Here is a 14,541-nt window from a genome sequence, read left to right as displayed (position 1 = left end):
GAGCAGGCGGATTGTGGAGAGAGGGGAAATGGGAGAGATTTTGTTTTGTTTGGAGTTTAATAGCAGGGTTCGCAGTGAGCTTGAAAGGACAGAGATGAGAATTCTGAGATGTTGGGAATGTCTCCAAGAGTAAGGAGGAGGAATCAAGAAAGTGGAGTCTTACCCAGGGGGTTACCAATATTCTGGAGGTCAGGGAGGTGAGACTTAAAATGGTTTGGGCGTGTGTAGAGCGCAATGAGGACTATGAAAATTAGCGACTCATAGATTCACACAGAGACCTATGGATGCACACAGAGATGCACGCAGTCACACACAAATCTATAGACTCACAGACAGACACATCAATTCACAGAGACACCTATCGGCTCACAGGGAGACACATAAACTAACAGAGAGACTCATAGATGAGAAAGGTCTACGGAGATTCCACCGGTGCACGGCAGAAGAGGTACAGGAAGACAGGAGGTGGGATAGGAGGATGCGGTGGAACAAGATGAGAGGACAGGAGATGGGACGAGAGAGGAGTCCCAGAAGAGAAGCTCATGGAGGGAGAACATCTGTGGCAGCCAACCCCCACGCAGTAATAGCACTTCTGACTTAGCAGAAGGAGATGAGAATTCACTCGCGACCCAAGCCAGGAGTTGGGAATGTCGCCGTTTCAAAAGTCTCAGACTGAAAAAGAGAACCCAGAGACACGGCTGGGAAGGTCAGGGGTCAGGGACACTGATCCAGTGCAGCTGAGACCCTGGGCTCTAACCCAGGGTGGATACCGGCTGACTGCGGTTACAACGGTGTACTCAAGTGCAGCGAGCTGACGGCCTTAGCGTGGTCACCAATGACTGCACAAAAGAAAGCATCGCGTTACGTTTGGTTTCTCAGAAAAAATGAGCAAAAAATGTTAGCTCTGTGATTTAAGAAGTTAAAGTTTGATTGACATGCTGTAAAACACTCTTCACTGAACACGTGCCCCCCGAGCGTGCATGGAGAGGTTCACTGAGGTGACTTCAGAAGAAGTTCTGCGACATCGCCTCTCCGAGACCTTTCTCTGGCACGGCGTGGCCACACTCCTTGCTGGAAGAGTTCCCAATGATTACATTTTAATTTACTTCTATCATGACACATCGTAGGTAAAGGTGGGGTTAGGTTTAAGGGGGGCGGTAAGGGGATACTTACAGGAGGTCCTGGGGGGCCAGGGGACCCTGAAGGCCCAACGGTTCCTACTCCAGGCTCCCCCTGTTGGTAACATCGCAACTCATTTCTTCATCATGAAAACTCATTTCTTTAGAATTGCTTTCATATTTAGTTTGTCGTCCTTCGGCCGCACCTCCGATTAGCACAGCCGGCTATGCACGGTACGAAACAAAGTTCAATATACATGAATACTTGTTAGTTTTACTCATCTTTATTTTAACACAATGTCCTTCATGTAAAGGTGCAATCAACAACACAATCGAAGCTGTTATTTCAACAACATGTGTGTGTGCTGGCTGTGTGTGCTGGACTGTTGGACACAGGAGCTGGCCGGAAGGCCCACAGCGAAGGAACGCTTGAGTCAGCACTGCTGAGAGCCTGGGTTCGAATCCGGGTTTGTGGCCACTTAGCTGTCAATGCAGTTAATGGTAAACATTGTACAGTGAATGCAGCATGACCATAGCAAATAATGGTCAAGGTGCAGCCCTGAAATTGCTTGCCTATGCCACTGCTGGCGGAAGGCCCTCCATCACTAGAGTGAACTCGTGAGGGTATTTATGGTTTTCCCTTCCACTCTGATCAGACGAGTTTGTTGGAAGAAGTGGGCTTACTACCCAAACTTTACCCCACCACCACACACGAACTGCAGGTCGCCTGTGGTGAACCCAATTACATTGCTGGACATAGGTGACGGAAACATACACCGTTGTTTCAACTGCTGGACAGGAGATGGAACTTAACCAGTGATCTCTGGATTGATGGTCCCACTGTGCTCACCATTACACCGCTGTGGCAGCTGCCATGAACCTCGTACTCCCCACCAGATGGCGGATGTACCACATGATCAAATATGGATGCACCCTTGCACAACTGTACATCAAAGAGCGACGAGCTATGGTCACTTCCTTAGCCTTCCGAGAGTGTGCAGACAAGTGAAGTTGATCACACACAGAGAGAGAGAGACGCCGTAACATGGTAACATGCGTAGGGGTCACAAACATTTTTCGTGCAAATCGAACGATGGATTCTGTGCAAGTTGGCTCGATGGCGAACATCAAATCAACAATTTCAAGTTACCTACCCAGAAAAGTTTCCAATGCACCCACAATTTAACACTTTATTTTCAGTCAGGATTTGAATAGCTCAGTTGAAATGGGCAAATCAGTCCTTTCAAGAACAGTTTGTGTATATACATTTTGTCCATGCTATATCTGCGGTCTCTTCATTGTGAATTGATTATCTGAAACGTCCCTTCCTTTTGACGCCTCGAGATGGACTGCTGCACGGGAGGTGCGGTATCAATAATAAACGATGACAGTGACGAAAATTTAAGCCACTAAATCATGCAAAAGATGTATGTGACGCCGTGGAAATGTTTACAGCGCAGCCTCAGTGGTTGGGTCTCAAGACAAGACAGTTTCTTACCTTCGACCCCCTTTCTCCATGGGCCCCTTTGAATCCCTGCATGCACACAGACACAAAGACAAAGATCCCCCATATAGCCTTAACAGATTGTTGGGGCAAGCGCTGTTAGCAAGCACCTATGAAGGTCAGCACAGCACATGAGGGGGTGGGTGGCCAATACCACGGCCGGCCGCAATTGTCTCCCCAATGCAAATGTTTACAAACCGCACCATATACTCATAGAAGGCTGAGTCGACCTTGGGGAGGCAAATTAAAGGTTCAGATATCCGTCAACCGATGTTGGCCGTGAGTGGGAATCGAACCCAAGTCGCCGGGTTCATAGGACTGTGTGCTAACCACTGAGCCACCACTCTCCACAAAGATACACACACACACACATGTGAAAGCCATGTATCATTGGGAGCGTGCACAGCCACAGCATCCTGTACATACAAATGGACGGTTGGAGAGTTTTGTGATTGAGAAATAAAAAGAGAGACTCCCTTACGATCTCGCCCGGGTCTCCTGGTTCTCCGATCATGCCCTGCAACGGGCAAACACAACACAATCAGCATGAGCGCGCAGGTACCGCTGCAGCACAGCATTCCAGCAACGACACAGCCCTTACAGCCACAACACACCCCAAGAAAATGTTTCAGTTATAAAGTAAATAAATGATTAACCACGTTATTTTTTTCAGCGTTACGAGACAAATAATCCATTGGGAACTCTCGCAGAACAGTGTATCTTCCTGTGTTGAGAATTGCCTGTGGAAGCGGATATCACAGAGCTACCTCTGAATTCCTGTTTAAGTGACCTCTAGCCCGCATACAGCAGAGGGCAGAAGTTTCCCACCTGCCATACTACAGAGAAGAATATTCATCACGTCTCTCAAAAACCATATATATCTGATTCTCATGGCTGAAAAAAATTTAATGCGATGGGTTTATGTTGTTATTGTGTGCAGTGATTGGTGACCAGGGCTTAGACCCATCAAATCACTGCACTTAAGAAACTTGGCTTAGCCACAGGCTGCCGAAACCTGGATTCGAAGCCATGGTCTCTGCGGTGCTGGCTCAGCACTCCGAACCCTCTCCAAGCGACCTCAGCAAAGAAAATGTTTAAGTGATGCCTCACCTTCTCTCCCCTGGACCCCTCAGTACCGCGGTCTCCCTTTTCTCCCTGGGAACGAAGTAAAGCGAGAATTACCAACTCCAGTTTGCAGCGATAATGCTCCACCGAAAACACCCAGCGCTATTGGTGAGCGTGTTGAGTTATTGCTGTTGTTGTTGTTTGTGATTGTGCACCACTGCCAATGAAGCATCGGCAGCATCACCACCAAACAACACAAAACTGAACTGAAGTCCAGTTTTTGAACATTGGGATTGCGAGTTTTTTTACATCCTTTAATATTTTAAAGGGGAACAAGATGAAACCCCGTTATACGCAAAACCTCCGAATAGCACTTTGACTACGTACTGTGCGAAAGAAGTTCAACATACATACATACAGGACATGGCTTATCCACCCACGTTATCTTAAGGACAGACTGTATATGTTTTTCTGTTGGAAGGAGGCGTTTAAAATAAACGAGAGTTAGTTTTTTTTAAAGTATTATTTATTTGTACGTGGCGCGGCAGTGCGTGGCGGTTTAATCGGCACCTGTTCACCCTTGACCCCCCGGAGCGTTGTGACTCCAGAGAGGCCTTCCCCAGGCTCACCCTGCCGGACAAACACAGGAACAGCCATTGGGGGGGGGGACACAAACATGGGGCCACGCGTTCCAACTCGGCGCGCACGAAGCGACGGACACTTAGGGCAGAGCGAGGGACGCGGCACGGGGCACACCGACTCTAAGACGGACTCGAGTGCTCACCTTGTCTCCCTTTGCCCCGGCCACTCCCGGCGATTCCTGTTGAAAAAGATGGAGAGGGCGGGAGTGACGAGACGCGCGTACGTTCCGTCGTGCCGCGAGAGCCACGGCGACCCAGCCGACGAGAGCTCGCCTCAAGACGCTTGCGCGCAGGCTAGAAGACGCGGGCCTGCGCCGTGCGTGGATGGCGAACATTGCGCGGACGTTGAAGCGCGTAACACTGCAATTGCAGGCTGTCAATAGTCAGTCACGGGTGTGAGGGAGGTTCTCTCTCACTTGCAACTGACTGGCTGTCTCTCCAGAAATAGCATTTTGACATGACATTCCTAAGCATTTCTTCAATTGCTCATTCTCATATCAATGTCTTCTTACCCTCTCCGCTCTGCAGCCTTCCAGCCTATCATTCCCCTCCCATTACCTCCCCGAGCACCGATAATCCTAGAACAAACATAATCCTGTTTTCCCCAAATCCTAACGCTGAGTTACACCCTCCTTATTAGTACAGCATCTTGATAAGCAATGACGTGTAGACGTGTTGTGAACCTAACCTGCATCACCATGCGAACAACAGTGGCTGAGTTTTAGCGAGGGAACGACTCACGACTTTCCCCGCCACCACCTTCCTTCCGCTCACGCTGCACTCTGATGAACTGCTCGCAACTCACTGGAACGATCCAATTCGAACTTTGATTTCATTTTCCTGAAGTGCGCCGTCTCGTTCGCGCCGTGTCACCGGCACCGTCCCGTTTGTATCGTCAAGTGAATTCACTCATTCGTTACGATCACGAGCCTGAATAAGTAGCCGAACAGTTACTTACAAAAATAACACGGCAAAAAAAACGAATTACGAGCGCTACTCGATGCAAGTTGATTACATGCCTAAAAATCTAATTTTATCAATGTTCACGGAGTTTGGTAAAATTATAGACGGTGCATTTTTCGTCGAGGTGGGGGGGGGGAGGGTGGGGGTACTTACCTGTCCGGGGGGTCCCCGGTCTCCCGCCTGGCCTGGGGGGCCCGTGAGCCCGATGGGTCCTGGGGGCCCCTGTGTGAACGAGACGTCAGGAGCAGAAAAAAAAGTCACGAAACTCACAAAGTCATCTTCACGAAAATACTCCTCCACCGCCAATGTTTTTTTGTCCTTTTTCCATGCAGTTTCCCCGATTGTGCTCCTGGTATCATGACAGGAGACCATGAACCATTCGCATTTCTCACAAAGCAATGGAGCCCAACCACCCCCCCCCCCACCATGTTAGAGAATAGACCCCCAGAAACAAATATCACAGAACTACATCCGATATGCCTTTAATGCGACTTTCTATTTGATTCACACACTGCAGGTTTCCACGTGTCCCGCTAGGGAGTACGGAGACGCTTGCCGCAGGGCAGTCACCAACCAATATTTTAAATAATCCGAGCTGGTATTTAGACAACTTTATGCCTAGCAGGGCCATAGACAGGGCTAAAGGTGTGTTCCATTGCATGTGACAAATGTTCAGTACACTGTGAGGACACAGCGTCATGCTGTATTTATGTTGAACTTCTTTCGCACCGTACGTAGCCAACCGTGCTAATCGGAGGTGCGGATACATCGATGCACTCAGTCGCGACGCGTGTCGCCTAAACGTGTCACGACTCATTCATCGCGCGTGACGCAAAGCGGCGCGGCTCTGCTCCTGCAGTGGAAAAAACCACCCTGTTGCCTGTCGAGCCGCACTGGCTCGGCACGGCTCGGTTGCGCAGTGGGAGGGAGGCGCTCCTCACCATCTTTCCCGGGAGCCCATCCAGCCCCGCAGTTCCAGGAACTCCGTCTCTCCCGGCCACTCCGGGCTTCCCACTTTCTCCCTTTGGAACAAGGGAACATGGTGCCAGCCGGTAAACACGAACGCCAGGCAGATTACCAATTGGTGCATCCATGTATGTATGCTGAACTTCTTTCACACCGTACGTAGCCCATCGTGCTAATCGGAGGTGCGGGATGTATCGTTCCATGTTTAATGACAAAGCAATGACGGTGACCGGGGAAATCTTAGTGATGATGATGATGGTAGCGTATCAAGATTTGCTGCTGATAATCGTAATGCCCCATAATAATAATTAGATTGTTTGGTGATGCTGCTGCATTTGGCAGTGGTGCACAAGTACCATTAACCAAACCCCCCCCCCCCCCCCCCACTTCAACACATCACAAACGTGACTTTAAAAGAACAAAATATACATACATATATAACAGGTGACATTTCGGGCGATTTATGTACTATGAACAAGGGCCATTGCGAAAAACATCGCCTCATAACAAACGTGTTGAGTTTTTTTGATGACAATAATAACAATGATGAAACAATGAGAAAAATGCTTTAGCATCTCCAGCAATAATGCAGGATGTGTTAAGATGTTTAAACACCAAATAGACACCAATTCCAAGGCATCAAGTCTACACTAACCACGCGTACTTGTGGTGAAACATGCAAACAAATAATGTACAGCATTGTCCTTGAAACTGATTGGCCTACACCAGAGACAGTTGCTGTGGTGAGATGTTAACTACCTCGCCTGGTATACAGGAGGTCGTGGGTTCGATCCTGAACCTGACGCCTGCTGCTGTATATTTGGAGTTTGCGTCTCTCTCTCCCTGTGGTCATGTGGATTTTTCTCCGGGTCCTTCAGTTTCTCCCTCCACATTTCGAAATATATGTTTAGAGTGTTAAGCTGCTATAAATATCTACACGATAAAGCCACTTCGTTCAACTGTTATTTGTGGCCAGGTCGCTTCTAAATATGAGCTATAGAGCTTAGTGGGCCTTATTTGGTAAAAAAAATAGCTTTATTGGTGTTTCAGCATTTTAACACCTCCTGTATTATTGCCAGAGAGGCAAAGCGTTTTACTCTTTTTCCATAATCTTGATGCTGGCAAAAAGGGTCCCATAAATAATGATAATGCCCTTTATTTATCTGGGAAAACTGCACTCACTGAGCCTCAGTAATCTTTTTTAGAAAACTTCTGCTTTGAGATGCTTGGCCAATACCTCTCTAATTATTGTTTTGCATGCGGGAGATAGCAGAACACCCAGAGAACAAAGTGGATAACCAAAGGGCAGCCCAGACAGGTTAATGAACCCACTTGCTGTACTGCCATCCACTGGCCAAATTGCAGATATGGGAGTTTCACGAATCTACGTGATCCTCTTAAAGCAGCGGGTTAAACGTGTACACAACCTCGTACATGAAGTAGTCCCCCTCCTGCAGCTCCTTCCGTTCCTCTCTTAAAGCCTTAACCGCTTCTCTTTTCCCCATTTTCTTCCCTCCTCTCGCCCCTCCACTCATCCCTATCCCTCCCCTACCCTTTCGTGATCCCTAAGTACTGTCTATCGCTGTCACTCATTCCTCATTCCTTGCTGCACCCCTGCCATCTCAATCATTCCCTTCTGTCACCGTTTTGTAAGTTACGTCAAGCGTCTTTAGTGAAGGCACTGTACATATAAATATAAAAATAGATGACGATGCAGTGTAATGTCACCTCTCGGCCTGGCAAACCCGGTGGTCCTGGAAGGCCCTAGAGAAAAAAATACGATGACAAAATAAATTTGCAAAGTAACCAACAATCACACACTCAAGGACTCAAATAATAAATACATCTGCAGACAAGAGTGGGAAAGGCGTCATTAGCAGAGAGTGGCGTGGCCGGAGGCTGGTAGAGGTGTTTCTCATGTCAGGATTAGGGTTGGGGAAAGCCGAGGTGTTAAGGTGAGAGTCGGGGGTTAGGCTGGTGTGAAAATATGTATTTTTGGGGTTAGGGTTAGAGGCATGGCCTGTTGACATATCTGAATGTGGTTGGGGTCGACCGTTTGTGATGTCTGTGGGGGTTGGGGCTCCTCACAAGTGATCCTGGGACTCCGTTGGGGCCCCGAGGGCCAGGAAGTCCCTGAAGGCCGGGCGGTCCCTGAAAGAACACGAGCACACACACACACGTGTGTGAGAACACTTACATCACCACGTGTGACCGCCCACGCACACAGGTGAACATACAGGCAAACATGTACACACACAAGAACTATAAAAGACAAAGATCACCCCGTATAGCCTTAACAGACTGTTGGGGAAAGTGCTGTTGGTGAGCACCTATGAAGGCGGGCACAACAAATGAGGGGGTGGGTGGCCAGCACCACGCCCTGGTCGCCTTTGCCTCCCTAGTGGTGATGCTTACTCACCATACCAGGTCCTCATTTGAGGCCGAGTTGAACTTGGAGAGTCCTAGGACCGGTTCAGATAATCGTCACTGGTATTGGCCGTGAGCACACATTGAACTCGGGTCGCTGGCTTCGTAGCAGAGTGCGCTAACCGTTACCCTACCGTTCCCCACTTACACACAAACCAGCACACACGCATTCACGTGTACACTTGCACACCCACGCGTGAGGACGTAGGCACATGAAGCCTTACATGCCCACATCCGAGCATCCACACACACGGTGCCATGAGGTTCACGGTTCGACTCCATCGGCCGCATGGATTAAAACTGCGGGTGTATTAACCTTCAAGTATTATGCGCCATCTGCTTCACAGTGGACGTTAAAAATCGCGTGATGTCGTTCACAAGAGGTGGTCATCGTGTGCCGGCGTCATGGTCTAACTTAGAAAGTTACCCACAAATTACTCAATTGGAATCGACGTCGCAATCACCACCCCCTACTCCAAACACTTGGCAGTACCATCCTGAAAAAAGAGTCGTGAGACTCACGTGTGAGGCTGTCGAAAACAAGCGTAACAGTAATTGAAACGCAAACAAACACACACAGACCCGAACGGTTACACAAGAGAACACAACTCACTACCAATCCCACCCCCACAGCGCTCCCTTCAGCGTCCACTCCGACCTCCCTGACCTCGACACACACTTCAACACCTCTGCCGGCTCTACGACGACTCATCCTCCATGTATTTAAGCAAATCGTGACAATGTACGCACCACTTGAGACTGTCCTGGAGGTCCCATCTCTCCCTGAACGACAACAAAAAGAAGAAGAGTCAAACATGCAAGCAGGTCACACAGACAAGAATTGCACGATGCACCTGATAATTACCGCATTCCATTCATTTTTTACCTCCAAAGTGTGGAGCAGTCATGGGCGCATTTGTGATCTTCTACAACAGTTGTTGCACAATTAAAACTCAGAGTTGACATAACTCATGAATGCATTGTGAATGCTGAAGAAATGAGGAATAATGTGTCCAGATTGTTTGATGATGGATAAATGCTCATGGTATACCACGGCGTCGGACGTACTCATTGTCATCCACGCTGGGATGTTGGTTGTCCATTGAGGTTTGCCTTAAACCATCGACTTGTTCAATAAATAAGGATTCACACGTACAAAATGCTGAAATTACTTTGCAACTCAAAGCACCTTGCATCACATCTCAACCGTTTCAAATTTGCGTCTCGCAGATGGCAGTGAGACGGCAGCCACCAAGCTGTTCTCTCCATTAAACATTTTTTGGCTAATCTCAACACGAGTTCAAACGTCCTCCCCCCTCTACCAAAAAAAACTTTCTGGGAAGGGGCTTTTTTTCTGTAGATTTGTGGCGTAACCTTGTGCTGCTCTTGATCCTCCGGTTAAGAGCGGAACAAGGGACAAGCACAAATCTATCAATAAATGAACTATAATAGTCGTATGATGATGATGATGACGGTTACTGCCGACAGCCAGAGGTCGCAATCGGGTACCCGACACCCGTATCCTACCCGATACCCGGCTACCCGTACCCAGCCGGGTATCGGGTACGGGTATCCGTTTGCGACCCTGGTGCGGCCGGGTATGGGTACGTGTAAGGAATCAAAACCCGTTTGCGACCTTTGCCGACCGCTGCCTTGTCCAGGCTGAATTCTCCACTCCTGCTAGACGGTGTTGGATGAGACTCGAGGACTCACCTTGATGCCAGTGGGGCCAGGCCCACCGGGGAGACCAGCCGGTCCCTGCCACCACACGCAACAATGATAACGGTGAAAAATATTGATTAAAAAAACAAGTTACATTTATACAAATGTACTAAAACGGCCCTCCTGTCAACCCACTGTCGAATGAGGGCCTCCACAAGTCGTGCAGTGTGTAGCAGTTATCTGACCATGCTTCACCACATTGGTCAGTGTGGATTCGTGATGGTGGGCAGCAGACATGGGAGCATACGAGTACAGTACAATAGATTTTGCTGCACTGCCATCTCTTGTTGCCGGTTTAAAATATTCTGGTCTCACGCTCAGTGGCAAGATGCTAACTAACCTCGCCTGGAAAAATTGGTGGTCGTAAGTTCTATCCCGACCCTGATGCCTGTATATGCGAAGTTTGCATGTTCTTCCCATGGTTGCTTGGATTTTTCTCCAGGGCCTCCAGTTTTCCCTCCACATTTAGAAACGGTGGCCATGCGGTCGAGTATTTGACTGCTATAAAATTTCCACGTGATAAGCCACTTCGTTGAGCTATCATCTGTGGCCATGTCGCTTCTGAAAAGGAGCATTCTATATAGCTCAGTGAGCCTAACCTGACAAGAAAAATCGTAAATAGTAAAATAAATAGTACTCACAATGCGGGCGGGGCTACCAGAACTGTGGGCGGGGCGACCAGACCAGCAGGTGGAGCTACTGGAACAGTCGGTGGTGCTACCAGGACAGTGGGCGGGGCTATCAGGACAATGGGTGGGGCTACTTGGACAGTGGGTGGTGCTACCTGGGTAGTGGGTGGGGCTACCTGAGTAGTGGGCGGGGCTGGCAGAGGGAGGGGGTAGCCAGCACACCACGTTTCCCAGTTGAACCTCCAAGAAGATTGCTACACTAAGCCCTTGCTCACCGTGGATTCATTGTAACGGACTGCTGTCACCATGCTGGGCTCGAACGTACCTTGGTTCCTGGGGGTCCGGGGTCTCCTGAAGGTCCCTATAAGATTCAAAGAGAGGGAACATTACGCTTGTCGTGTAAACCAGATGACTACGCTGGTGGAACAATTCTGGGAGTCAGGCTGTGGTGTCGCTAAGACCGATTCATGAACATGGACGGGCATTATTAAATATACTTTGTTAGATTAAACTACTTATGACAAGTAAATGAAAAGTGGCTTAATGATACCTTCAGATTCGGTTATGTATATTAAATTGCGCTGCACTACATCTTTGTTTGTCCCTGTGATCACGAACTTCCTATCGGAGTCATCACGGACCAAGAATCCATTGGGAACTCTCACAGAGGAGCGAAACTGCTTGGTGGTAATGGCCCAGAAACAGCAGTTACAATAAACAATGATTATTTTTTTAAATGGTGAAGAAAACTTATAAGATGAAATTCTGATTCCAATAAGCAGAGCTGTCCCTCCAATTTACTAATGGAAACCCAGCGTGTGTTCACGAGAACGACGCCATAGTGTGTTTGATATGCCGTACCCTCCTGTCCGCCCAGGCCATCTTAGAGGGCTTCACATCGCGCATTTCATCGCTACAAATTTGAAATGGCACCACCCAGCAGCAGCTGCCCCTGTGCGGCACAAGGTGACTCGATGTCTGGTCTGTAAACGAGGCATTATGGTCTGCCAATGATTGCTGGGAATATGTTGCTGGATATGCGATGTAGATGTGTTCGAAGTGGTGCATAAGCTCAAACGAAGCACTCACAAAGCCGTTCATTAGCACTGCCTTATGACAGAAACGCTTCCTGTGGTAGACAGAGTAGTAGCAAGCACTGAATGGCTATGCATGGAAAGTGCTCACATGTCCAAGCAACACTCAAAATGTCTCAGTTTTTGCAGACCGCATGGTCAAAAATGCAGTCTCCACCGACAATGTCTACCTATCTGCCCTCTCGCTGCTCTGAATTAGGGCCATTGCCAGAAACGTCAGAATATATCTTTTTCTGTTGTAAAGGCAGTGTTAATGACAATTGCAGTTGTTTTGTTCATCCTATGCAGGAGTTATAATCAGGTGCGAGCCAACTGAGACCAAAAGCCTCTCTTGACGAGAGGCCCTGGGTTAGAAACGAGCATGTGGGCGTGCGTCGTCGTACACAAGAATGAAAACTCAGGGTTAAAACAAAGCGGAGGAGGCAGAACGTTCAAAGGATTCAGGACTTAGAGAAGGCTTGCGGCCCAGGTGGGTAGGCTCACCGCAATATAAATTCTCACGATCCGGCATCAGATTCCTGTAAAGTTTGTGATAGTACCTATTTGTATTATTGTCGTATCGTTTTGTGCTTTGCTGATTTTCCAGTAAGGACCTATATTACTCTAACTCCAGTTAACTGCACACATACATTTACTGATCGTAAGTCTTATAATCATAGAATATGTAAACTGCCAATGCGCCATCAATTACACCAGACTCTTTTGCAAAGCACGAACATAAACGGTAACAGCTGTTAATTTAGAACTTTAATGATTGTTTGTTACTATGGAAATATTTTTCGTTTGTTTAAAAAAAAGTAAAATGAATGGTAATCACAGCGCAACAATATTTTGCAGAAGGGATGATGCGATTGTCGCGGATCTTGATATCGCCATATTGCAGTATCGCCGAATCGCCAAATCATGGTATGGCCGAATTGCCGAATCACTGTATCGTGGTATCGCCATAAGTGTATCACCATTTGCCGACAACCCAACAGCTCGGGGTGTCCAAGTGGCCTCAACGCACTTGGCCAAGTAGCAACGCAAACGTACGTACCGGATGCCCCGCGGGTCCCGGGTAGCCTTGATAGCCCTGCGGTGGACGACCCCACGCGTGCATGCGGCGATAAAATAGACGCGGGAAGTTTTTTCCCCACAAGTTAGTAGAAACAACGCTCCTTCACGAGCTCAGGCAGTTGCAGCAGCCACGGGCCGCATGCGAGGACCCCCGCTGTCCAGCATTTGGTCGTCCAAGCGCTCTCGAATGAAGCGCCCGTTTCGGGCATGCTCCCTCCGCACACATTTGGACCATGCGATTTTGGGGGGCATGCATCCCTCCGATCACGTACGAGAATCTGCGGTCACGTGGCAGCTCCACGCCGTTTGACGTTGCTGCAATTGAAGCTGCTGAGAAGTCACCGGGCACCACTTTTCCATTGGCACATCCGAGCCGAGCCAGAATCAAATGATGCTGCGCTGGCCTCAAGAAAACCGAATCGGGGCCAACCAGGGCCAGGGGTAGTAGGGGAGGGGCAATAACGTGTTATTTGCACGTGACATCAGCAGCAGACTAACAACCTCGTGCCCGCTGAGTAGCGCCGGGTTGGCTCGGCACGGCCCTGGCGTGGCTCAGTTGGACAAAGGAGAAGAGGCACGAGTGAGGCGCATTCGATTGGTTCGGAAACATCCCACGTGACCTAGAATACTCGGCTGTGATTGGCTCGACGGCCGCCCGGTGAGGAGCATTGCGGGTCGACACGATGGCCATGCGGTCGCGGTCGAGACGGCCGCGTCCGAGCTACTCACAATGGGGCCGGTCTGACCCGGCGGACCTGTGGCTCCCTGGAGGCATTACACAGCAGCACGCTCATCATTGGGCGGATGACAATCGGCAAAGACATTGACGACGCAACTCACACAAACACGTGCGCTCTTTCACACACATACACACACACACAGATCCTCTGTGTAGCCATATAGACTGTTGGGGGAAAGGATGCTTGCCAACCCTACCGAATTTTAAATCCTTTTACCGCATGCCGACTTTCAGAGTTGATTGTATGGCTTCATACACGAATACAAATGTGCACACAACTCTTGCTTTGATAATAATGATCTGTATGTGGGTTTAAAATCGATGGCGAGCACAGGAAAGTGCTGCTAGTGAACACCTATTAAATCAGCGCGACGCATGAGGGGGGCGGAGTGGCCAGCACCACCCGGCCGCCTTTGTCTCTTGGTGCTGATGCTGCACCAGTTACGGATTATGAGTCTGTCTTGGAGAGGGTTAGGAACCACTTGCTATTAATGCTATTTTTGGCTAAGAATTTAATCTATGAGAATGGGTTTTCCCCTTTTTTCTGGCAACAAAACAGGTGTTGAGACTTGTGGTCAGAATGCAAACAAAAAACTTACTCTAATAATATATGC

General features: G+C 48.7%; 1 protein-coding gene across 1 annotated transcript in view; it reads right to left on the bottom strand.

The window, feature by feature from the left end:
• The window catches only part of COL7A1 (collagen type VII alpha 1 chain), a 124,585-nt gene that overhangs the window by 20,015 nt on the left and 90,029 nt on the right, over nucleotides 1–14,541 (bottom strand). The window contains exons 76-89 of the mRNA XM_078872551.1: nucleotides 13,169–13,204; nucleotides 11,361–11,396; nucleotides 10,398–10,442; nucleotides 9,435–9,467; nucleotides 8,346–8,408; nucleotides 7,986–8,021; nucleotides 6,233–6,313; nucleotides 5,445–5,513; nucleotides 4,472–4,507; nucleotides 4,258–4,317; nucleotides 3,733–3,777; nucleotides 3,104–3,139; nucleotides 2,617–2,652; nucleotides 1,174–1,233 (exon numbers count right to left, since the gene is read on the bottom strand). Coding sequence (XP_078728677.1) covers nucleotides 1,174–1,233; nucleotides 2,617–2,652; nucleotides 3,104–3,139; nucleotides 3,733–3,777; nucleotides 4,258–4,317; nucleotides 4,472–4,507; nucleotides 5,445–5,513; nucleotides 6,233–6,313; nucleotides 7,986–8,021; nucleotides 8,346–8,408; nucleotides 9,435–9,467; nucleotides 10,398–10,442; nucleotides 11,361–11,396; nucleotides 13,169–13,204 — 672 coding nt within the window. The remainder of the gene's footprint in view (nucleotides 1–1,173; nucleotides 1,234–2,616; nucleotides 2,653–3,103; nucleotides 3,140–3,732; nucleotides 3,778–4,257; nucleotides 4,318–4,471; nucleotides 4,508–5,444; nucleotides 5,514–6,232; nucleotides 6,314–7,985; nucleotides 8,022–8,345; nucleotides 8,409–9,434; nucleotides 9,468–10,397; nucleotides 10,443–11,360; nucleotides 11,397–13,168; nucleotides 13,205–14,541) is intronic.

Source organism: Lampetra fluviatilis, chromosome 34, assembly GCF_964198595.1.
Source record: "Lampetra fluviatilis chromosome 34, kcLamFluv1.1, whole genome shotgun sequence".
Taxonomy (NCBI): Eukaryota; Metazoa; Chordata; class Hyperoartia; order Petromyzontiformes; family Petromyzontidae; genus Lampetra; species Lampetra fluviatilis.
This window is presented reverse-complemented; position numbering and strand designations above follow the sequence as displayed.